This window comes from Prionailurus bengalensis, chromosome A2, assembly GCF_016509475.1.
Source record: "Prionailurus bengalensis isolate Pbe53 chromosome A2, Fcat_Pben_1.1_paternal_pri, whole genome shotgun sequence".
NCBI lineage: Eukaryota > Metazoa > Chordata > Mammalia > Carnivora > Felidae > Prionailurus > Prionailurus bengalensis.
In genome coordinates, this window is record NC_057348.1 from 49339761 (window position 1) to 49365996 (window position 26236).

Sequence of the window (26236 nt, forward strand, 5' to 3'; positions counted from 1 at the left end):
AGTGATGATTCTGAAAAATTTCAGGAATGATCAGAATTGTAAAACCAAAATCCATATATGCTATCAGTTAAGTCAAAGTCAGCGGCTTTTTGTCAAATAAAAACAAAAAAAAATGCACTCTTTACTGAGTTGTCATAGCAACCATTTCATTTTCCATTTGTGAAGAGACAATTAGGTGCTAACCTGGGTGTTAGTCCAAGCTTTTTTTTTTTTTTTTTTTTTTTTTTATGAAATTTATTGACAAATTGGTTTCCATACAACACCCAGTGCTCATCCCAAAAGGTGCCCTCAATACCCATCACCCACCCTCCCCTCCCTCCCACCCTCCATCAACCCTCAGTTCTCGGTTTTTAACAGTCTCTTATGCTTTGGCTGTCTCCCACTCTAACCTCCTTTTTTTTTTTTTTCCTTCCCCTCCCCCATGGGTTCCTGGTAAATTTCTCAGGATCCACATAAGAGTGAAACCATATGGTATCTGTCTTTCTCTGTATGGCTTATTTCACTTAGCATCACACTCTCCAGTTCCATCCACGTTGCTACAAAGGGCCATATTTCATTTTTTCTCATTGCCACGTAATATTCCATTGTGTATATAAACCACAATTTCTTTATCCATTCATCAGTTGATGGACATTTAGGCTCTTTCCATAATTTGGCTATTGTTGAGAGTGCTGCTATGAACATTGGGGTACAAGTGGCCCTATACATCAGTACTCCTGTATCCCTTGGATAAATTCCTAGCAGTGCTATTGCTGGGTCATTAGTCCAAGCTTTTTGAAGAAAAAACTCTCATTCTTCCAAGAGAGGCAGTGTTATTGATTTTCATTGTTCCTTCTGAGTCCAAAGGAGTCATTTTTGATAATTATTATCTATCTATCTATCTATCTATCTATCTTTTGGTGAACATATGAAAGAAGGAATAAGAAATGTAGGTGGCAGTCCCCAGGACAACACAGTCCTTTCCTCCCTTGGGACGGTTTGCAAAGTATTTTTTATAGGCAGTTTAAGTCCATGGGAACATCACATTTGCTCCTTCCTGCCAGGTACCCTTTTGACTCTGTCCTGCAGAATAGGGACGTGTATGGAGCCAAAGACTAAATGCAATGTCAACTTCTGTATCTCTAAGACGTACTTCCCTAACAATATCAATTAAGTCACTTGTATTTGCCCTCACCCCCCACCACAGTGCTAGGTGCTGAGGATACAATATGAGACAGAAACAGTCATACTTCCCAGTGGGAGAGACAGATATTTATCATACATACACACACACACACACACACACACACACACACAGACATGTTTAGGTATGAATCTTATGATTGCTTTGAAAGCTTATGACAGGATAGTATTAGCTAGTTTTGGTTAGAAAAGTCCTGGATGAAGAATAGATGCTTGAATAGAGATCTAAAGAATAAGTAAAACAAGGTAGGTAGGATGTGGAAACATTCCAGGTGGGGGGGGGGGGAATAGGCAAAGGCCCTGTGGCAGACTAGAGCATGGCATATTCAAGGATATGAAAGAGGCCATGGGCTGGGAGACATGATGAGCTGAGAGATAAAGATGAGTAAATGCCTTTGAATTTTGGTTCAGTTTGTAAAATGAGTGAAGACCATCTCATTTATCAAACATATATTGAACTTGTTCATTGTACCAGGAATGAGGGTGCAAAGATAAATTAAACATGGTCCCTGCCTTTGATTTGCTCACTTCTAAATGTTCTGTTCCTCCCTGACTTCCACAAAATATTCTGGTTCTCTCCCTATTATGTGAGACAACATATCTCTATGTTCTGTCTTCTCTATTTATTAGCTCTGAATGCCCTGCCTGGGCCACAGGAGTGCCCCAGGTCCATGACTCGAGAAAGAAGTGAACCCACTGAAATTGCTAGAGGAAAAAAAAGTATTTGAAAAAATGGAAGCAGTTATGACTGTTCAGAGACAAAGAGCCTCTGGACATGGTTACATTGCCCAGTTCTACACAGGCATAAATTTTACCAGCACAGCACTTCGACCAGGGCTTTAGAGTTTAAGAAGTATGACTGCTTAGGGGCACCTGGTGGCTCAGTCAGTTAAGCATCCAACTTCGGCTCAGGTCATGATGTCACTGCTTGTGAGTTTGACCACATTGGGCTCTGTGCTGACAGCTCAAAGCCTGGAGCCTGCTTCGGATTCTGTGTCTCCCTGTCTCTCTGCTCCTCCCCCACTCATGCTCCCTCACTCACTCTCTCTCTCTCTCAAAAATATTTTAAAAAAATTAAAAAGAGTTATGACCACTTACAAGTCATTTCTTCCTTGTCACATCTGGAATAGACGCCATTACTCACCTCCCTTTGTAAGTAGCAATATTAAGCTTAGAAAGGCTAAGTGAGGTGCTCAAGATCCCATCACTGTTAGTAAGCTACAGTGCCTGCATCCAAATCCAGATTTCCTGACTGCAGTTCCAGTGCACTGGTCATATACTTTGCTGTTCTCAGCTGCACAGTATCTCCTAGATTGTATTCATTTGTTCAGCTGCTATGCTTTGGGCATTTACTATGTTCCAGGACCTGCCTGGATGGTCCATGCCTTCATGTGGGCAGTCTACTGACAGGATATTTCTGAAATAAACACTCGTATAAGTAATCATTCACCAATTGTGATTAATATAAGGAAGGGGCAGGATAAGTTCCAGGAGCAAGCAAGAGAGGAAGGTCATATTTTACATTTGAGAGTCAGAGAAGTGAGACTCAGACTTAAAAGGCAGCCAGGAGTGTGAATGGCATCTTAGGGAGAGGGAACACCATGTTTAAAAGCCTTGAGGATGGACACAGCATTGCACATTTGAAGGTTTGGAGAAGGTGAGGGAAGGCAGAAGGGGTACCTGCAGAGTTCCTTGGGCCATGATGAGGATTTTTATCTTCATACCAAGTGTGATGGTAAGTTGAGCAGGTGCAGCAGGACAGATGAAGCCCCCAAAATCATTGCTCTCAGCACTGAGTTGTAAAGAGAAATGACACCTGGGAAAAATCTCTCATGCCTGGTAAGGAGTCCAGGAAAATTAGGAAGACAAACTCAGAGCAGGTGATGAAGGAGACCAGACTGCAGGCTTGAGAGGAAGTAGGTAGGAAATAGCAGTTTTGAGATCCCTGACCCAAGACCTTGCAAACAGAAGCAAAGCAAAGGGTATCTTGTGAGGTTAGGATGAAAACCATGAACCACTCAGCCCCTACTCCTTAGCTAGGCTCACTCCCTTATGCTATATTTCTCTTGGCATAATGAATGGGTATTATTTCTCTGCCTAATCTCAGAGCCCTCACTGTTCCAGTTAGGGCCATAGGCTTGAGCAACTATTTGTCTACAATTTTCTAAGTTTCATTCCAATTATTTTCTCCTTTGGGGCTTAAACCATTACACAGCTGAGGGCCTTCATGAGGAGTTCAGAGAATAAGGTACCCCTCCATGGGCAATTCAGCTGGCTTACTTTCTAGCTGTTGAAGTGTTTTGCCCATCAGCCAGGGGTGGCAGTGGGTGCCAGTGCATGCTACCGCCATGGCAGAGGTTCAGGGGCCTGCTTCTATTTACTTGCACACCGCCACACAGGTGGCAGTGGAAAAGCAGAGAAGCAAAGATAATATATGGAAGACTGAGCTAATGGAAGGGGAAATGAATTTGAAGGGCAAAAAGAAAGGTACCATTGCTCAGCAGCAAGACAGGAAAGATACAGTCCAAAAGGAACAGAGGAAGATCAACAGAAATAACAGCCAGAACTAAAGAGAGAAAGGAGAAAGCTATATGATTAGGATGATCAAAACTTGTCAAAGTTCAACAGAGAGCCATTGTCAATGGTTTGAAAACTGAGATAAGAATGTGCTTTCTTTTAGTAAGAGCCTGGCTTTGTCTTCTTGTCAATGACACTCTTAGGTCCAGTTTCAATGAACACTTTACAAGTCCAACTTAAAACACATGGACTATGCCCAATAAATGCAAAGATTATCTCTTTCTTTTAGCTATTAATTTGACATCAATATTTTCATTTGATTTCTCTTTATGTTCATTAGAACTACAAAGATGACTTTAAGAGTGGGCAAGATTACACAGCTTAGCACTTACAGAAACTCCAATGACATTCCAAGGTACAACTTTATAAACAGAATACTTTAAGTTCAGACTTATTTTTTTAATCTACTTTGTTTATTTGCAAATTCATACAGAACATCATCATAGTTTACCTAATGTATTCCCCAGTGAGATGCAAACAAATATTTTCACATTATAAGAATTTGATGTTGCTTCCTATAAAAATGCTGGTAGGTTTACTCCTGATGAATGTGGCCAAGAGTTCAAAGGAAGCCAATGGAATCTGGCAGAAGTGTATCTCTCCAGGCTGACTGAAGAAAACGTTTTACCTTTGTATGTTAAATCACTGCAAGGCATCGACCTAACAATTGTGGGGAATCTCAGACCAGCAGGAATGGTAAATATCCTTTTAGATACACAACAGGGGAAATGGTGCCAGGACTGTCTATATATAAAAGAGCAAATCTTCTGACTTATATGGGGAAAAATATCTTGAAATCAAAATTGAGGAGTCAGAGAGCTGGTGGAGGAAAGAAACTGTGTGTATCAGTGTGTGGAGGCTATACTTCTATCTGTCTGGCACAATCTGAAGTGACTGCCTGGAAGAAATGGCTCTTGAGGTGGCCTGCAGTTTTTGAGGATGTCGTAGGGAACAAAACACTGAAATTACCAAATGTGGTCACTTGCACTACCAGCAACTCGCTGGAATAAACACAGCACCAGGCTTCTGGTCAGAAGAGCAAGGAACTGAGGTGTGGGTGATTTCAAGCATGACACAATCACTTATCCTAAAAATTGATTTACATTCACCAGGAGTGTTTGTCTTATGTCCATCTAAATAAAGAATGTAATTGTGTGTAGATGTATCATGTCTGCCTAGAAATACTAAATGACGGTAACAAAACACAGTAAAACTACATCTTGTCCAATAATCACCTGATTGCCTTCATTATTTATACTTCTATGCCGGACACCTATCCACAAAATGTGGCCTATGCTCTTTGGTGTGTGTATCTCTTTATGTATATCCCACCTCTCTCCCCTTTTTATTACCTCATCAAAGATAGGAGGTCTAAAGAAAATAGCATGAAAATTATCTGCAGAAGATGGGGCCATCTACTCTAATAAATACACCTGCATTTCCTGAGCACCCACCCTATTCCAGACCCTGTGCGCTACTATTCACATGATACCTTTTAATCTTCCAATAGTGAGAAGATCTCCATGGTAGTGGTAGAGTAAGGAAAGGTTATATGTCAGAGACTCTGATAACAAATTGCTAGGGCTTGAATTTTGAATGTCACTTGCCAGAGGTGAAATACCTTGTCCAAAGTCACCAACCAACAATCTGGGGCCAAGATTTTAAATCAGTTCTAATGACAAAGATCTTACTCTTTCTGTAATGTCATTCTTTTAGAAGATGTGACTCTACTCCAACAAAGCAAGATTTGCCCCATAATTATCCTGAATGCTTTTATCATCGTGTTTTACTTGATAACTCAGTATGAGCAAGAACCCTCAATATGTTGACCCCCCAGATGACTGAGCAAGTCCCACTGCAAACATCGTGTCCCGTCACCAACCATATGTCATTTTTTTTTCTCAAAAACATGGTTACTCTAATTAGGAAACAAGGCATGCAGGTGGTAAGGATGGAAAACACTGGTCTTAACTGTCAGGAACTTTCATTTCACTTTAGTCATATGAATGTTCCAAACTTCCGTCAGGCAATAACATATCCTTCCTCTTTACTGTGAGTCCATCAGACACATTTTTCATTTTTGTTACAAAGACTTTGGGATGTCATGAGGTACGGGTCTCTCATCCCACTTAAAGACTCCATTAAGGCCTTCTTGTCCCAATTCCCAACTGTCACTTGGGAATGCACAAAATTTATTATTTTTCATGAAAGTCAATGACAGATAAAATAGTGGTTTGAGAATACTTTCAAACAAATAGAAGCAAACTTAATGAAACGCCTCTCCCTCCAAAAGGCTGCGATTCACATTTCATAAGAAAGATCATCATCTTGAAATGTACTATGATAACATGAAGAAAAACAGCGTGGAAAACTATTTTATGTTATAGCCAATAAACAGACACTAATACACTTGATTGAGTGCTTGATACGTGCTGTACACACTTCTGTGTATTTCACAGTGGTCAACCCATTTGATCCCAACAACCTCCAAAGATAGGTACCATTATTATCTCTACTCTAGAAATAAGGAAACGGGGACACACAAATAATAATACTAACAGACTACAAATAATAACTTTTCTTAAAACAATGGTGAATGCCAAGGATATTTGCTTCAAGTGAACTTTTTGTTCAACCAGAATTTAGTAAGTTCACACTTTTAGTAGTCATTGTGCTTATTATCTAGTGATTTCTGCTACAATGTGACATATATGTCCTTACAAATTACCATATTATGCAAAATTGTGCAATAAAAACACAAGATTTATGGGAAAAAATGGGTTATGGACACAATACTCAAAAACGTCACCAGTGACTTTTTTTAAAGAAAGAAATCTAATGAAAATGGTGGCATGGTTTTACACAATTTCAATGAAGAAATGCATAAATGTTGCCATAAATATGGCATTTTATCTTTAAAAAAGGAGTTAAAGTTTGCTTGTGGATGCAATTGCCAGAAGTGTGCTGCTTGTGATTTATTATAAAATTGTGCAAGGGGGACACAGGAAGGTGTTTGAGGTGTGTGTGTGTGTGTGTGTGTGTGTGTCCATTTTGTGTATTCCCGCATGGCTGGGTACAGCTGGATGCCGTTTACTGTGCTTATCCAGAATTTCGTGGGGAAGAAATCACACGTGGAGATATGCACTTTGTGTTATACTCAAATTGTTCCCTAATATATAAGTCTCCAAGGAATGAATTTGCATTTTCAAAGCAAGTGTTAAAGCCCAACTAACTGGCTGTACTCTTCTGAGCAGATCAGGTTATGTGCTCTTTGGAGTATACCTTTGAAAGTGGCTAACAGGAGAAATGACTTGACTGGAGACATAGGGAATGCTTTATGTAGAAGGGACCACTGGATTAAGTATCAAATATAAATAAGGTGTCAGAGGCACAACATGTCAGCAGAGGAAATGCCAAGAGGAGGAGAAAACAGGGGCAAATATACATTGTATGAAACAGGATTTGGTGAACAATTAATGCATTAGGAATTAGTTGGTTCTTGATTGCCTTACTCCTGCTACTATAATATGGCACCCTCATGGAGGGAAAATGCCTATCATCCTCACAATGGTACACTAAGTATTTGGGCCAGTGCAGGAACTTGCTATTATCTCACTAAAAATGGAGAACCAATATGTGGTTGAATGCACCAAAAAGTAAGGCATCTTTCACAGAATCTATCTGCAAAATACAACAGTGAATTTACAGCAGGTGGTCATGTGTTAATAATCTCCTATCAATGGTTTAATGCCATCAAACAGTCCCAGAACTCTTCTTCCAATTGAAGTGTTATACAAAGATGGTAATTCATTATTACAAATATACAGTTAGTTCATTTGTGTAGTATAGACTTCTAGGACATCAACAATAATGATGAGAGTATTTGGATGAACCCAAAAATCTGAAACTGAGTTTTTCCTGATAGTTCTAGTTTTGTATCTGTGTCTGTGCCCTGAAGATTTTTTTCCTTACTTCTTTCTTTTTGTTATTCTTTGGACAGTATTGCAGATACTATAATTTTCAAAGTTTGAAACCTGTCACTATTACAACTATTAAAATCTTGCCTTGAAATCTCTCAAAATAGTGTTCAAATACACCAATTCTGAAACTCACAGTGAAGAGTTGGCAAACCTCAAAGTTGCTCATGAGCACTATCCAACCACTTTTCAAATTTCTTAGTAACTTAACAATAAAAAGTAAGACAAGGAGAACTCAACTAACCCCAATGCTACCATGTTACAAAACTATAATGACATCTCACAGTATACATTAGCATTTTATCTGATAATGAACTTAGACCAAGATGAAAAAGTACATGGAGAAGATTCAGATGAGGTTTGCCTGGAATTAAGTTAAGCATATATCTGTATTACCTAACAATATACTTACTGGTACATTTCAGTTAGACCAGATTTAAATAGGCCTGGTGTTTTAGACACCACAACCTAGTTAATCAATAATACATATGTAAAAAGTTTAGGGGTGCCTGGGTGGCTCAATCGACTAAATGTCCAATTTTGGCTCAGGTCACGATCTCATGGTTCATGGGTTTGAGCCTCATGTCAGTCTCTGCACTGACAGCTCAGAGCCTGGAGCATGCTTTGGATTCTGTGTCTCCCTCTCCTGCCCCTCCCCCACTCATGCTCTGTCTCTTTCTCTCACAAAAATAAACATTAAAATAATTTTTTAATATAAAATATATGAAAATGGTTACAGAGGAAGCCTTATCTTGAGATCTATACCCTAATAACCTAATATAAATAAATATTAGGCAGAATATAAATAGTAGTTAACATTTCATGGCTACTTATTTCCTAGACCTTACACTAAACATTTTTCATATATTAATTAGATGTTCAAAACCACCATATGAGGTAGGAACTATTATTGTCTTTATTTGACAATTGAGGAAGCTGAGGGACAGAGAGCATATTTACAGCCCCAAATTCTATGGATCAGACTTTAGAAAAACTGTTCTAGAATATATGCAAAGCTCTTTGTTGGCTTGACTGCAAATTCCTTGCCTAAATGCTCTTGTTCTAAAAGCTGAATTATGTATGATAGGTGTTAGAAAAGCCACGTTCAACCAAGGAACAGAAACTAGATTCTGCAAATTCATTTAGGGTAATGATAAAATTAAGCCTTAATGATCAAAACATATGGAAACTCCAAGGCAATCTGCATCCTTCCCATAGGCTTGAGTCATGGAGGATTGGCCAAGGTGGGGAGATTGCTCGACTGGGGATTATCCTCAGACAGCCAGAATGCCATGAGGCTTAGTTGAATGCCAGCCCTGGGAACAGGCCTAATCTCAGTAAAACTATGTATCAAGGGCCTCTATGTTTTGATGAAGGGGACCAAATTGGCCGCTGATTCCTTGATATCTCTAAAGAAATTTGAAAAAAGATAAAATGTCAAAAACTCAGGATTAAACAGGGTAATGTATTTTACAATAAACATCAGGTAAAACAGGAAAAGCCTCAAGACTAAAAATAAATACATTACAACTTGCCAAAAGAATGTACTAAGAGTTGATGCTGAAATAAAAAGAGTCAAAAGGTGATCCTCCCACCAAAGGCCAAAAAGTGACATGGGTCCTTTCTTGGGGCTTGATGGGGTTGAATCTTTGAGGACCAGTACCTCTTGGATAAATGTAGGCTAAAGCCTGCATATCTATGTACTTATTCCAAAATAATTTTATAGTATTTCTAGGTATGATTCTAAATACTTTACAAATACTTACTCATTTAATCATCAACACAACATTGTGAGGTAGGTACTGTTATTAGCATCCCCATTTACAAATGCAAAAGCTGAGGCATAGAGAGGGCAAATTATTTGCCCTAGGTCACAGAACTAGTAAATGAAAGTTGAACTCAGACTAACTCCAGACCACTCATTCTTAAACACTATGAAGTGTAAAGAGGAAATATGGAAGTAGGAATTTGATCAGTGATATTAATGTTGGTTTTCACATAGTTCTGAAGTGTCATCAGAGACTGCAAAAGTTTTTTTTAACATTTATTTATTTTTGAGAGACAGAGAGAGAGCACAAGTAGGGGAGGGGCAGAGAAAAAGGGGGACACAGAATCCAAAGCAGGCTCCAGGCTGCGAGCTGTCATCACTGAGCCCGAAAAGTGGCTTGAACCCATGAACCATGAGATCATGACCTGAGCTGAAGTCAGTGCTTAACCAATTGAGCCACCCAGGCACCCCAAGACTGCAAAACTTTCAAAACAAAATACCAAGTCCCAATGGGCCCTAGTCATAGAATAATGAAATCAAACACTCTATAAGATGAATGTCAGAATTTAAATCTATACAGTTGATTTCTTCAACTGTAAAATTTGCTCATGAACAGAGAAAGAGAAACAAAACCAAAGGTCCCATAGGTCAAATTATATTTTCTTTTTTGGACTGCTAAGCTACGGTTTGCAAAGTCCTCATTAGTAGGATAACATCAGGGACCACAAGGAAAGCAATCAACATTGCCTGGGTTCATAAAGCCTTGTGACCATGGTAGCCTTTCTTAAATAGTGTAGGCTGGCATGTTGGAATGGAGTTCAAAGACTACAAGCATCCTGATAGGAAAAGATGAGCTTTTAAAATATGGTCTGATTCACAACCAAAAGGATCATTACTTCAATACTGTTTTGTCTTTCTATTTTACATTCATTATGTATTATACAGTTAGCCCCTGGCAGTTCCTTAAAACCATTCAAAGACATGCACATTCAAATTAATGTTTTTTGGAAAACTGTATTCCTTCCACATGAGATGGCAAAGTCTCTCTTAATTTCTTCACCAGAGCCTGTTCGAAAAAATATTACAGAAATATCCAGGCAGCCAATAGGTCTGAAACAAATTCTTGTATGTTTAAAGAAAGGCTGTTTGACCAGTAAGTCATAGGTAGGAAAAGACATCCATTATACAAACAAGTGAACTCATCTATCATGTTTATTTAAGTGCCTACTGTTTGCCAGTACTACAGACACGACGATGTACCACAGACACATATTCCTGCCTTCACGGTACTTGTAGACTAGTCAGAGAGATGGGCAGTCAAAAGATTGGGGCAAGGGGTGTATAATTACAAGTGGAGACCAATGATATAAAGACAACAGTTCTGTGAGTGTATACGCAAAGAAGCTGGCCTAAACTTTGAGGCTATAGGTGAGGGCAGCCTAGGATGGATGCTGTAAGAAGCAGAAGAAAATCATTCCATACAGAGGAAAACAAGAATAAAGAAATAGCCCATGTATAAAAGATTCTGTGATTGAATGAGCACAGCATCTTCAAGACCTAAAAGAGTACCCATATGGATGGTGACCTGAGGAGAAGGGTGGGGGGAAAAGTGGTGGCAAATTAGTCTGACAAAGTTGGCAGGGGGCAGACCACATGGGGCCTCATAGACTCTACTAAGGGTGGAGATTTTATTCCCTGATCAATAGGAAGGCATAGTTGTGGAATACCATGATCGAATATATTGTCGGTTTTCCACTGACATAAAAGGCCATGGTATTTATTCATTTTTTAATGTAATTGAAATTTTATGGATGGATGAATGTTTTTATTTATTTATAGCTTTACTAGGTTATGATTGACAAAAATTATATACAACCTTAAAAAGGTAAGGCATACAATGTGATGATTTAATATGTATAATTGAAAAATGATTACCACATCAAGTTAATTAACACATCCATCACTTCCTATTTAATCCAGCCTTTAGTAGTCATGTAAAATGAAAACATATGTAAATATATAGAGGTGCGGTTCTGGATCACTAAAGAGGGCACTTCATAAACATAACTGGACAAAGGCAAGGAGCTTCTGCCTTGCTGATATTACAATTTCCCACACCCATCATCAACCATCACCTTTTCAAGTTTATAACCAAGGCAATGATTTAACACACTGAGCAGTAACTGAATGGTTGCTTGCTTATTTTTCAAAGGAGTGAAAGGAGACAGGATAGTTATGGAGACATCATCCAAACTACAAATAATACAGTGTCAGAATGGTTTTGCCTTATATTAGCAATTTGTCAATTGGACAATTGGACAAGCCAACATCACTAGATCTCACTTCCTCGCCATTGGTGTTTTGTAAGTCAGAACTAAGCAACAAGGGCTTACTTTTCAGGGAAACTTAACTCACTACTTTGTAGGTATGGTGAAGGTGATCTGTTCAAAAAAATAGTAATGCAAAAAGGGACATACACTAACATGACTTTCAAAGGTCCCAGGGTCTTTGTGGAGCAAGAAATCATATAGTGTTAATCCTTTTGTGTACATGTAGGGGATAAAAAATAACCACCTTACACAAATTTCTATGATTTTCATATCTTCATATTCATCTGCCATTGTGATGGAAGTGTTTCAAATCTGACTAAAGATCTACTCTGAGCTTTATTTTGGAGACTTCTCCAGGACAAGCATGCACATGGATTCACCCAAAGGCATTCCATCAGTTAAATATATGCACAAATTCTCTGATAAATGTGCAGAGTCATTCTGACTTCCTTTTTTTTTTTTTTTATGAGAAGGCCCTGGAGATTGCTATGCTCTCTCTCCTAGCCAGAGTCATTCTTGACATTGTGTTAAGTATTCAGACTTCCTTTGCAGTCATTTTATTTGTAATAGTGTCTTGTGTGTTGTGTCTCCTAGCTCTACATACAAACTACCACGCTTACAATCTCCATGAACCTAAGTGCATCAGTGGCGCTGGGGATGCTATACATGCCGAAAGTGTACATCATCATTTTCCACCCTGAACTCAATGTCCAGAAACGGAAGCGAAGCTTCAAGGCGGTAGTCACAGCAGCCACCATGTCTTCACGGCTGTCACACAAACCCAGTGACAGACCCAACGGGGAGGCAAAAACAGAACTCTGTGAAAACGTAGACCCAAACAGTAAGTAACTTTCCTTTCCTTTCATCTTCCCCTACTACATCAGGAAGCTCTAGGAACTGTGGTATCAGCCTGCCTCTCCTTGCAGAAATATTATGTCCATCCTTGTCTTAACTGAGTGGGTTCCTGGATAAATGTGAACTTTTGCTCTTAAGAGTTTGCCTCATTCTTGGCCTCATGCCATTTTTGCTCCCTATGAGAAAAAAAGCTTTTAGAGGCTCTGCTTCTGAAGTGTGAAATCTCCCCCTTCCCTTCCTTCTTATCCTTTGGTACCAAACACTTCAAGTGACGTAAACATACCTGTCGGGCTGTGACCCACATTTCTTGCTCTTTCCCTATTAGAGAAACAACTTCCCAGTAGGGAAATTTTAACACTTGATTAAACTGTAGTAGTGGGAAGGAAACTGGAATATTTAATAACTCAGAAAGCAAAACTCCTTTCACTGGAATGTGAATGTGGAGAGCATTAGGATACTTTACTAAGCAAGCTTTCCAGAAATAAGAAAACACCCAATTATATAGGCCATCTACCACCATGCTCATGACACCCCCACATGGGGAAAACATCTAAGACAAAACATTAGGGAGGGGATAAAGGGTGAAATGTTACATTTGATATGCTTATATCTGCAACCCCTGGGTAGCCTGCAAATGACTACAAAAAGATGGACATACTTTTTTAGAAAATAAGACCGTGTAACTAGAGGTTAAATGCATAGAATACCCACTTGCTAATTTTACTAACAGTATGGTGGTAAGAGTGCATTTTAGATTAAAAATACTACTTCCAGTATTTGTTTTCTAGGAACAAGTTGACCAGTTCCAGACAGAATGTGGCAGATTCTCATACTTCCTGTTTTTAAAGTAGAGGGGGATTCAGGTTGTCCGTTAAATCATTCAAGACATTTTTCAGTTATCAACTTTGCCAAGCAGAAAGGAATCCCTATTCTAAGAACTCTGAGGTAATCCTTTGTACTCTGCAAGGAAGAGAGAGATCTTTAAAGAGCAGGAGGCAACAGAGTTTGTTTTTGACAAATCCTGTTCAGAGATCCATGATCTTGGCTCATCTCCATTTCTAAGTAGTTGGCTGAGTGAATACTGTGAAACTCTTTGAAAATACATAGACAAGGTACCAAAGGCTTGTTAACAACACCGTGGGCTTTATTTTGACCCTCTAATAGAAGGGATTCTGGGACAAGGCAAGAGGAAAGACAAGGACCACAGTATGAGCAAGGAGAAACCAAATCAATGTATAGGCTCTGTTCTTGTGTCTTCAGAGCAAATGTCAATAGAGAGGAGGGGAAGTGGATGGCGAATCCTGTGGTAATTCATGTGACATAGGAAGAGGCTTCGGGTTGAGACAGACCTGGGTTCAAATCCCATCCACTCCACTTCCCAGCTGTGTGGCTTTGAGAATCACTGAGCTTTCTTAAAGCTCAGCATCTTCATGTTTGGAATGGAGATAATAATATTCATGTAAGATAATAATACTTATGTAATAAGGGTGCCATACCGTATTATGTATCTGAAAAATAATATATCAATTGTTATTGTCCTTTTATTCCTTAAAAGGCAGAAAGTTCTGCCTAAAAGTAAATGTAGATGCGATGGTTACAGTTCAAGGCTGTATGGAGGTAGACGGAACTAATGCCCCCAAAAAAATATTTCCATGAACAAATATGCTTAAGCATTTATTTTTATGCATACCTGTATTGATAAATATACCTGCACATTTATACTTCTGTAGTGTTTTATTCTAGGACCCCTTACATTTTTTAAAAACCCTTATCCTAGAGACATTCCATTAACAGTTTTGCATGTGTATCTGAACACACACAATTTAAGTAGATGTGTCCAAAAATCAGTAAGTGGAATATATGATCAAAAGTCTATATGTATTGGGAAAAAATGAGCAAGTTAGAAGTTTTGAATTTAGACAACTCAGTACTTCGCTACTTAAAAATAATTAGCTTTCAAACAACATTTGTACTGTTATTAGCTTTTAATGATTAGGTTCTATCCTTGTTGAAGCTGTTTTGGATAGGATAATGGTTGTAAAATGCTAACACTAACACTAATAGCTAACACTAATAGCAATATTAATACGACTAATAATGCTCGCAATAGCTACACTTTGAAATAGGTATTAATCCAAAATGCTTTGTGTGGAAGATCTCTTACCCCTCACAGTAACTCTGTAGAATGAGGATTGCTTTTCACTGAAGAAACCTAGGCTTAGTGAGATTAAGTGCCATTACCAAAGTCACACATATAGTTAACAGTGGAGGTTGGACTGAAACCCAGGTCTGAGTCTCAAATCCATGCCTGCTTCTCTTTGCTGTTCCATTTCTTAGAACCTAAGGGGCATGTCATAATTCCAAAGCAGAAATTACTCTTTTGGTTTCCTCAACTGGTGATTCAAGTTGCATATAAAGAATATAATGATGTCTGTGGCATACTCTTGAGTTAAATGTGCTGTGAAATGTATTATTACTTGCTGTGTTATCTACAAAGATAGGAGTAACTTGAGCTCAAAGAAGGCTGCCCAGGTAGAGGCCTCATCTTATTTACTTAAAAATATAAATAACTTATTATCTAATGCCAATCCTGACAACTATTCTGTTTGGAATTCACTTGGTGCCTTCCCATGAAAAAGTTTTATTGGGTTTTGTCAATGATTTTTTGGTGTCTACACAGAGCAAAGGTAAACAGCCCAGAGGGGAAAATGAAATCAAGTAGAGTCCTTGTCTTACAAGCAGTCCAAAACAATTTAAAAACCATTTTAGTTCTTTTGGTTTTGTGTAGACACTCCCTAAAATAACAGAAGTAATATGAATAGATATTTTCTGAACCATAGGAGGAGATTCATGTACCTCCAAACATTGGGGTTTTTGATGACCCAGCTGCAGTGATGGAAATGTTCTAGTCATATGTGGCAAACCAGCACTTGAAATACGGTTACTTAACTAAGGAAATACACTATTTTAAGTAATTTCAATTTAAATAGCCATCTGTGGTTGTGGCTACTATATCATAAAGCTCATCTCTGGAAATTATTATGTCTTAATAGGCAATATTTTATCTAGGACACATACTGGAAATGCCTCCCAAAGTTTTAGCAGTGATGTTGACCTGGGACAAAGTCAACTTCAAGGGATGAAACATTTGAGATGAGATAAAAATGCAGTCAATTAGTTATTTTAAATGATCCAAAAGGAGACACTAATCTGAAAATAGTGGTATCATAGATAGTAATTATATTCAGAAAGCCAGTCCTGACCAATGCAAAAATGTATGTATGTAGGGTAAGAGCAGTAATGAAAAGTTCAATTAATGAAAATAAACAGTAAGACTATGCTCATGCAAAGGAATATTATATTCTATTTAATATCAAATATAGCTCAAATAGCATCAAATTTCTAAGCATTAATAACAGAGACAAAGGAATTATATGCTGAAATTAAGCTGTCGGGTTAAAAATAAACAAAAGCACAGACCATATACTTGAAAAAGGACCATGTCTTTCCAAAGGGGACATCCTATCCGCTATTCTCTGAGGGAGGGTATCTGAGAGGAAGATGGGTTTATAGTATAAGATGCAAAGTAAATAATGAAGCAGAAATGTCCCTTTATCCATTGTTGCTCTAAACAGTTAGTCTCAATGTATTTCAGTCTTGAGTGTTTTCATTTTGAACAGCTCTGCTCCGTCATTGCAGCTTGCCATCTGGTGCATGCATGCTTCTCCTCATCCAACTGCACATTGCAACTACATGTCTATATAAAAATGAATTTGCTTGTTGGCTTACCATGGGCAGAAATTACAACTGCCCCAGCACTGCCTGGGTTTTCCCCAAGAAGCTCAGTTTTCCTCTCAGGTTGCTTCTTCCATTAGAATTCCATTGTTGAAAAGAAAAATTTGCGTGTACACAAAGAGTAAATCTTAAAATTGTAACATTATCTGTGCACTACTAACATTAGATATTCAGAGCTGGGCAAGGGCTTCTGCATTCAGATTGAAAAATTGTAGGGTGTATAGGGGTGTAGCTCAGCTACTTGTTGAATTTTTATTTACACAAACAAGATTTCTGTTGCTAGACAATACGAAGAACCTGACCTACTTCAGATAGCTTTAGATCTGGCCACCATGATGCCTTCTCCACATTCCTTTCTAAGAAGAAGGGCACCTCAACCTCTGGTTCTTGCATCTGCAGCCTGAATTCAGCATGTTTCCTTATACTTTCTATTGCTACTTGGCAGATTTATGTTCATGGCAAATGTGTAGATGCCAAATAAACAAGAAGACCTCATTGTGCTTGGGACATGGCTTATTGATGGCCAGCAGGACCCTTTTCCAGTTGGATGAACAATATTAACTGAGGCAGCATGGCTTTATAGGGATGGGTGGATAAGAATTGTTGCCTCCCTCACCTGGACTGGTCAGAACCAGAAGATGCTCTGCAAATTATCCTCTGTTTCAGATGCTATCCTTGTAAAGGATCACAGGGCAAAATGATAAGCAGCCCTAAGCTATCTTTGTCCTAAACTGCCATCCATTTTCTAAGCCAATGCCCCCAGGTAGTGCAGAGAAAGTCCTCAAGTATCTGGATTGGTTGCAGATAGTTTAGACTCTGGAAGTTCAGTAGCAACCAGAGATGTCAGGCAGGTGGACAGCTTGGGACACCTCCTTCTTGGATATGAGAATGTATGACTGATTAACTCTGAGAAAGAGGCTAGACATACACTGGGCCAATGAGCACGTTCTATGATAAAGCATGTTTTAGAAGAATAATTTGTGCCTAAAATAGAAAAGCTAAAATAAGATATTTTAAATATAAGTTTATATTCTGATGCTGTTTTTTTACTACCATTTTTTGCACCTACTATAGGGAAAACATATACATGAAAACTTCTGTTGTTCTCCAAGGGAATTATTACATAAAATAGTTGAGTTGTCAATATAAGGAGGCATTTGATTAAGAAAAAAAAACTCAAACTGTTGGAAAATGGATGTGGGCACCAAACCCTACATAAGTAATGATGCCTAGAAAATTCTGGAACACGCTCCTGTGCTGTGCTATTTTGTTATGGTTTTTGTTTTGTTTTGCTTCTTCATTTGTTTGGATCTCTAACATTCTCAACATTATGCTGTTTCATCCTGCTGGACTAACCATGCAGGCTGGTCACTATAGCTGGACTAGGATGAGAGAAAAAAAAAAGGGAGGATGGCAATGGAAAGAAAACTCTGACCACATAAATAAATTATCTTGGAGCTGGCTCCCCCAACTGCTCCAGCTTGAGGAACTAAACCCTGACTGCCTTAAATCAAGAGGCACTCCCATGTTCAGAGGTACCTGAATTGTGGTGAACTGGTCTACCAAGGTCTTTTGAACCCACTGAAAGAGTGGGCATAATGTCCAGGGTCTCTATGGCAGCCTCTTCTCCAAACGGGAAAAAAAAAAGAATAAAAGGAATATTGTTTGCACAATTATTTTATACATACCTATATATTTACTTTTCCTGTAGACTGTATACCACCAGTAAGAAAGAGTGTACAAAAGTCTGTTACTTGGTACACTATCCCACCAACAGTATAGCTTTTGCCTGCTTTCTAAAAGGTAAGAAACAATCTAATTTTTATTTATTTGTATGTTCTTGTCTCTACTGAGAAAAGAAATGTTTCCATGAAAACTGCATGATTACCTATAAATCATTTATATGATGAAACGTGTTTTCAAAGACAATCTGTTTGCTCAGCATAGTGCAGACAGCTGCTACAGGTCACAGACTTGATTTCTTTTCTGGAGAACATGTGTGTGGATGTGTATACATTTGTCTTTGCTGAGCAAGTAGCCAACAGTGGTGGAATTGGTGCTGGTCACCCTGTTATATGGTCTACTTTAAAACTACTGATGGTGAGAGATTATTTTTAAATATGTGCTGTCATGCTCTGGTTTTAGAAGCTGATGTGGCAACTTACAGGGAAGGAAGGGGAATGTTTTACAAGCCTAGCAAAAACCTTTGTTCTGGTTTATTTTTATTAAATACATTCCCAGAAATGTATTCATTCAAAAAATAACAAATGGCCTTACCATCTTAAACCCAAAATAGTCTCAGTTCCTTCTTTACAGCAAAGTGACACAAAGGTATTGCCGGATGGGCTTGATAGTGTGTTGAAGATGATCTGTGGCTCATAGTTCTGCCTTAGAGAAGCATGGAACCAACTGCAGTCATAACATGTGACACTGAGCAAGGAAAGCTTCAAGCAAAGACCTCAAGAGTGTAAAATTAGTCTTAATGTTAGTCAAACCCAGGAATTATCAATAAATACCAAAGGTGTTCAAACTAATAGCTTAGAGAAATGGTTAATGGTGTGATGTGTGAACTAGACACAGGAATGAGCAGGCATAGAAGTAATCATTGGTTCATCACTGAAGTTTATTATTTGAGGCTCTCACTAAAACATATATGCTGTGACTTTATTATTATTTTGTTATTTATTATTAGTAGCACACTTCCACCCTTTAGCCTTCACAATAGTTTAATATAGTGCAAAACAACCCTTGTATCGGCAAGCATCCTTATCCAGATGGAGTCAAAGTATTCCCAACTGTGGAAAAACAAACAGTGGAAAATATGGAGCAGAGTTATTAAAATCATGTGGTGGCTGTGAATGAAAGGTTGCCTTTTGATTTGCTTTTAAACCTGGTATTGTGCTACAAAATAGAGAAACCAATCTGTAGAAAGATTCCAAGAGAGAGTGGAGAGGTCCTATCATGGGAGGGGGAAATAGTGCTTCCTAATAGAGGCTAGTCTTCCTTGTTTCTATGTTGCTAACATAGAACTTTTATCAGATCATTGCTGTATGTCTTGTATTTATTTATTTATTTATTTATTTATTTATTTATTTATTTATTTTTAATGGGGCATTTAGCACCACCGTAAGATAGGGCAAGAGTACTTTCAGAGTAATTACATTTCCTGTTGATTGTAGATGGGTGCCTGCAACTCAGTCTTATATTAGGATATATTGTTCACATACTTATTTCCTTTTTCCGTATCAACATGATCTGTCCTAGTTTTTAAATAGGGCATTCTTTCCTCCCAGTGAATATATAGTGGAATTCCAGTGAGATTTCAAGTTTTTGTACACCAAGGGCTTGTCAAAACACTGCAACTCATCACTTGAACACTCCGTTTACATGAGACTCCCTGAGAATAAAAGAGAAGGAATTTTCCCTGGGTGAAAATGATAGAATTAATCTCAATCCATTAAAAATTCTCTTTAGCTCCATTCAGAGTTGATGCCTTTTGGGTTAAAGGATACAAGATGAAAATGTTCTTCAGTTAAAAAATACTTTTAGGATGTGCTGTTTCAGAATAAAGTCTTGACAAGGATTTTCTTGTTTCAAAGATTGTGATTGGGTGCTCTCCTTTTCTGCCAATGTAAAGGTGTCTTTACACACTAATGATAATGATCTCATACTGCTACTTCAAAAAAAAATAATTGGGAAGTTGGGGGCGCCTTGGTGGCATAGTCGGTCAGGCGTCAGACTTTTGATCTCCGCTCAGGTCATGATCTCTTGGTTCCTGAGTTCAAGCCCTGTATGGGGCTATGCACTGATGGCACAGAGTCTGCTTGGGATTCTTTCTGTCCTTCTGTCTGCCCCTCCCCTGCTTGCACGTGCACATGCGCTCTCTTTCTTTCTCTCTCTCAAAATAAATAATAAAAATTTTAAATAATTGGGAATTTGGTCTAAGTTACATTTACTTGAAAAGGGGAGTGATTTGCCTTTTCAGGTTACAGTAAGACAGGAAATCTCAGCAGAACAGTGGAGAAAGGCACATACAGTTGTGTGTTTAAATCCATATCTGCATTGTTTTTAGGAAGACAAAACAGTAAAGGAAATTTTGTAGATTCAAGAGTAAACAATGTTTACTTACTTACTTACTACTGGGCTAGTAAGACTTGTTTCAGCCCCCACACTCTAGCAAAGGCAGACTCTACAAGCAAGAGTCTGTAGGGGGTTGAAGGAAGCAGGTCCAAATTCAGACAGAGCAGAACCTAATCTGGCTTGAAAACACACTAGACATCCTGTCTCTGACAAACACCACAGGCCAGACATCGACTGAATCAGTCCTCCTGGCATCTCTTGTCTGAATGTTTGTGGATTTTAAAACCCTGCAGAGGGTTATCAATCTAATGACATTTATTTTAAAACGCAATTAAGCAATAGAAACAATCAATCTGGCATCATCACCAGGTCAGGAAACAGGTTGTTTTGTTAGGAAGTAAATTTTCACACCACTGGATGGTGTTCTGATTTTAAAACTTGAACTTAATTCAGCCTTGCAAGTAATAGCCCTGAGTCTTGTTTTTACAATGTATGTTCCTCCTAGCAAGTGCGCTGGTTCTAATATTATTGACATTTCACTAATTTATTAACTGGTATTGTGAAAAAAATCAATAATCTCGTCTCTTATAATTACTATAATGGGGTTATCTTACATCTTAAAGCTTTTTGGAACTGTGTGACCAAGGTTTTGTATCATGTTAAGCTCCCCGCCCCCCGCCCCTCTTTCACCTTCAGTGTGATATCTCTGCACTAACTCAAGACACTGTCAATTTAAAATCCATTTTGAAAACACTCTGTAAGTATAGGATAACACAGAATGTACGTTACCCAACCTTTGACATAGAATCACCTTAGAAATAAATGCAGCTATAAATCTTGTTGGCCTATTTCTTTCTACCTAAGAGTTCTGTGAAATACCATTATTTCTCTCCTTGGGGTCTGACATCTCAGCATCCTTAAAAAGCAATTAGCATTTGCCACCTCAGTTCTACATCTTCAGGTCAACTTAAAGAATGGGATGAAAATTCACATGGCTAGAATATGTACCCTTAGCATAAAACACTTTTACATCATGCCTCAAAGCCATGACGATTGTGTCAAGTTTTACATTTAATCATGGCAGCACATCATCTGGCCAGGATTTGTGAACGCTAAGGGCATTTTTAAGTTGGGTCCATCAAAGAAATATTTGTCAAGCACCACTCCTCTGGGCCAACCCTGGACAGACTAGGAATTGGGGACAGAAGCGGACGATACCCTCAGGGAGCCCAGATCTGATGGAAGACTCGAAGGTAAGAAATGATCATTCAGATTGGCAATGCCTCTTAGAAGAGGTCTATGCCAAGTGCTAGCAAGCTATAGGTGGAGAGCATCACCCAGGTTTTGTTTGAGCTGGTCTCAAATGATGAAGGACTCCAGGCAACCATAAAGAAAAGTCACAAAAGGCAGAAAACAAATATTCACAAAGAACCCAGCGTACAAAAGAATATGGTATATGGTGAGACTAGAAGGCAGTTCTGTGAGGCTGGAATATTATGTTTTGAGGCAGACAGTTGCAGGGAATGACATGCAGGAAAGCAGCTGGTGTGTAGAGGGACTGAGTCACCTGTATCTTTGTGCCTGTGGCAAAGGGCCTGGCAAATACTAGGTTCTCAGAAAATGTGCATGGATTGACTGGAGTATAATACCTCACATACTAAAGGCTCCTAAACTTACCTAGAACACATTATGTATACATAATAACAAAATTCCGCATCGACAGACTCAGCAAGTAGAACTGTATTCTTCCAGATAAAACCTCTAAAAGTTATAAACTGCCTTGAAAGGCATTTTTTTTTACCCTGATGTCACAGGTTTCAAAACTATGCCGTAGTTATTACATAAAACTCTTAAAACTGACAATCAATGCTATATCTGCATTTGTGTAATTAACTAAGATGTCTTTTGATGAGCTAACCCTGTGTATAAAACCAACAAAGTTTTATGCCCACTTCTTTCCTTTTATGGACTACTGATATCGTATTTGTGTTTCAAAGGGCACATGAACTTCAAATTTACCACTGGAAATGGATCCTATGCACTTGCTTAAGTAGTTAGCACTTCTAATTTGGTAAAAACAAAAATATTATCAATTTCATTGTTTTCTGATTATTAAGTGCTTTTAAATTTTTTAAAAAAATTTTTAGAGACTGGCATTTAGGACAGATTTTGTCTTTTAGGCCTCAAGTATCATTTGCATTTAAAAAGAAAACAGTGTATCCTAAACCAAAGTCAGTTAATCTGTACAATCTTTCTTCTTCCCAATTACTGGAATGAGCATCCTCTCAGGACTCAAGTGACGGTGATTCTTATTTCTGCCTTCTAAAGACATGTCTCAGCTTCGCAGATTTTTTTTTTTTTTGGCTGTACAATGGAACTTGGATGCATTTTAAATTAACTTTCTCTAGGAATCAAAGGTAATCATTATTTCTCTTTACAATCCACATGAATATTCTCATTATTTTTTTTCTTTTCAAGTGTAAGATTAGTTTTGAATTCCCTTTATATTGCTGCCTTCTTTCAGAGTAACCTCTGAGGACCCCAGCTTGCACTAAGAGGACTGAGCAAATGTGTCCAAAGCCTGTTCTTGCTGAAGTGACCCAAACACTTAGAAGAACATGACAAGAATCAGCAATCCCACTTCACGTAAGTGTTGGTCCAAGTATTGGTTATGACCTTGTGTGTGCTGTTTCTTCTCTCTGGCCAAGAAAAAGGAAAACTGGGCTAAGCCCCTAATGGTGGCTCTCCTATTTGAGGTAGCATAAGCTTTATCACCTCACGAACCTCTGTGATCTTGGATAAGTCATATCCTATGTGATCTTCGGTTTCCTCTGGTGTAAGATGGGAGCATGCTCTTCTCCAGGGGAATACCATGAAGCTTGAATGGAATCGTGTAAATAAAAGCCTTCCTTTATAAAGGATGTGCATATATGAGGTAGGACTGTTAGTCCCTAATCATCTTTCTATTTTAATTGGCTTTGCTTTCTCCTTTTTTTATGTGGTTACATTTTTTGGTTACCGTAAACCATCAAAGTTGGAAGGAATGACATCTAGATTGCCAATGAAGTCGGGCAACCTTTTCTCTAGGTACAACAGGCTCTATTTTTGAGATGGGTCACTTTGGTCTTTTGATGGGTCAGTAATAGTCTTTCGGCTTGGTGAAATTGACACAGAATGTTATCAGTCACTCAGCGAGAATGCTGTGAGACAGATAGGCTCATACTGCCTGATACATGAACCACTCCATATGATTAACTTTGACAGGTAACTCCATGCTGGCTGGCAAGGTGAAGAGCATTTTAAGTACAAATAATCATTCTGGGGTATGTCTTGAGTGACAGAATAATGACTGAGTGGAACAGAGTCCCTTAATCTTTGCTTGTGAAAACACATTTTGTTTCCTTTCAAGGCTAGGGTACTACAACAAAATCAATTAACAAAACCCCTCAGAGATCTTTGTTGGTACTTTGAAGTTTGGTATTTATCAAGCTTATATCAAATATAGAATTTTCTTGAAGAGCTAGGCTCATTTATCTCAGTCTTCAAAGGGCCTCATATAATACTTTATAGCAATTTAATAATAATAATAATATCAATTAGGATGATGATAATAGTTGGACCATATTATACCTTTTGCTACAGACTTACAACTATCCATTGAGAGAGGACTTACCGTCCCCACTTAACATATGAGGAAACTGAGGCTCAGAGCAGTGAGGCAACTTCCTAGTGACACACACAACTTCCCAATGGCACAGTGGATGTCTCAACATGGGCTTCTGGCCACAGTCCTGTTTAATCAACTTTTCTGAAATTAAGTGCACTGGGACACAATGAGTTTCAGTCTGCATAATCTATCTTATCAACATTTATGGCTCTCATCGTTTGATTCTAGAGGCCCTCCAGGGCTTCAAGACAGAAATCATAATCTGAGTTAAGGGTCATTTTGAAATGAGATGTGCCCTCTTTTGTTTTTTCTTCCTGGATGTTATTGCAAATGATGAGACTATTCGGTGTTCTTTCCACGTATTCTCGAATTCTTTTGTTGGTCTGAAAAATTAAAGACTGTAGCTGTTGCTCTAAGAACATGGGTCTTCTAGACTTGAAAATGTTTAACTCTTGAGAATTCAGTGAAATCCATTGAATAACAAACTCAAGACCTCCCAGTCATCCTGGGCTGAGTGCAGCCTGTTCAGAGTTACAGTCCCAAGTCATCATATATTGATGGCTGTAAGCAGACTCTCCCTCCTCGTGAGAACCAAAGCTAATAAAATTAAGCTCAGAAAAGGATTTGCTAACATTTTTTTAAAAATGTCATGTCCCTAGCCCAAAAATGTGGAAAGGTAATTGCCACCATGGCTTCATCACCTGTTTTCTCTCTGCTCTTGCAGGAGTGAAGCCCCATAAAGATACTGGGCACCAGAGTCATTATCATCTGTGTTAGCTGAAAATTTGATTAAGCTGGCCTCCCTGGGTTTGCATGAGAAATTCTAGATTTTTGTTCTAGGAACTTAATTCCTCTATTCCTCATTTTGGTCATGTTTGCAAATTTCCTTTGCATTTAAATTTGCCGTGGTTTGCCTGAGTCCAGACTGAGACCTCAGCTGTTGTTTCTATTCAGGTGAAAAGTGCAAGCACACCTGGCCATGTGCACAGGCATACAGTCAGGCGGTGGTCCAAGGCAAGTATCATTTCACATCCTTCTAGTGTCCTGAGGAAACTTTGCTACCCAGCCCACCAATGAATGTAATGAAGAGACCTTCTCCAGTTTCCAGGACAAGCTTAGTCCCTAGGTGGTCCTCCTCACATACCGTCAATGTCCTCTCAATATTCCAAAACCATGAGAAATTACACTAAGGAAGTCTTCAGACCTTAGCCCATTAGAACCTTTTCTAGGGGCTTTATTTAGGAAAGACATCAATACCATCAAATTGAGAAACAGATCCCTACTATGATCTACTGTGATGTGACCCTTTCAAATCCATTCCCTCCCTGGGTAGTGGGTTCTCAGTGCATCCTGGGTAAAGAGGCAGGTACTGTAGCATCACTGGGGGCTCCTACCTAACTCCCCTACAAAGTAAAAGGAAGTGAAATAGAGGGTCAGCATGTGATACCCTGCCTCATTTATGCCAAGTGGGTAAAGTGCTGACCCTTTAGAAAAGATCATCTCTCTGTGCCTCAGTTTCCTCATCTGTGAAACATAACCTCATAGGGTAGTTGTGAAGACTACATAAAAGTAAAGCACTTAGAACTGAGTTTGGCACAGTAGTTATTCAAATGTTAACTATCATTGTTGTTATTAGGTCACTTAACATTAACTGAATTTTTCTATTTGTGTTTCCTCTAGGAAAGAATTTGGAGATTCCAATCTGATCCTTTTCCATGTGATCTCTTGTACCCATTCTATTTCTGTACCACATGTAATAAAGTTTGAGAGTGCAAGTAATCCATCTGTATCTGATTTTTGTCTGGAAAAACTTGCAGGATTTTCAGATTGAGTATCAATACATCTCCTGTCTTGTCTTTCACCTGTTCAGTATTGATCATTTCTGGAGCAATGGTGTCTTAAAGCCAAAAGTTTACTGAATTAACTAGATACCTGAGAAACCACACATAAACACACTTTTCTTCCATTCAGTTTCATAACACAGCATATATTTCCTGAACTTAGG

At 38.5% G+C, this 26236-nt stretch overlaps 1 protein-coding gene across 2 annotated transcripts in view; it reads left to right on the plus strand.

Annotated features, from left to right (window-relative positions):
• The window catches only part of GRM7 (glutamate metabotropic receptor 7), an 859113-nt gene that overhangs the window by 789222 nt on the left and 43655 nt on the right, over positions 1 to 26236 (plus strand). The window contains exons 9-10 of one of the 2 annotated variants that reach the window (XM_043587990.1): positions 12429 to 12675; positions 18196 to 18307. In XM_043587990.1, coding sequence (XP_043443925.1) covers positions 12429 to 12675; positions 18196 to 18266 — 318 coding nt within the window. In that variant the 3' untranslated portion in view covers positions 18267 to 18307. Of the gene's footprint in view, positions 1 to 12428; positions 12676 to 18195; positions 18308 to 26236 lie in introns of those variants that run through there. The other variant, XM_043587992.1, reaches the window with a different exon arrangement.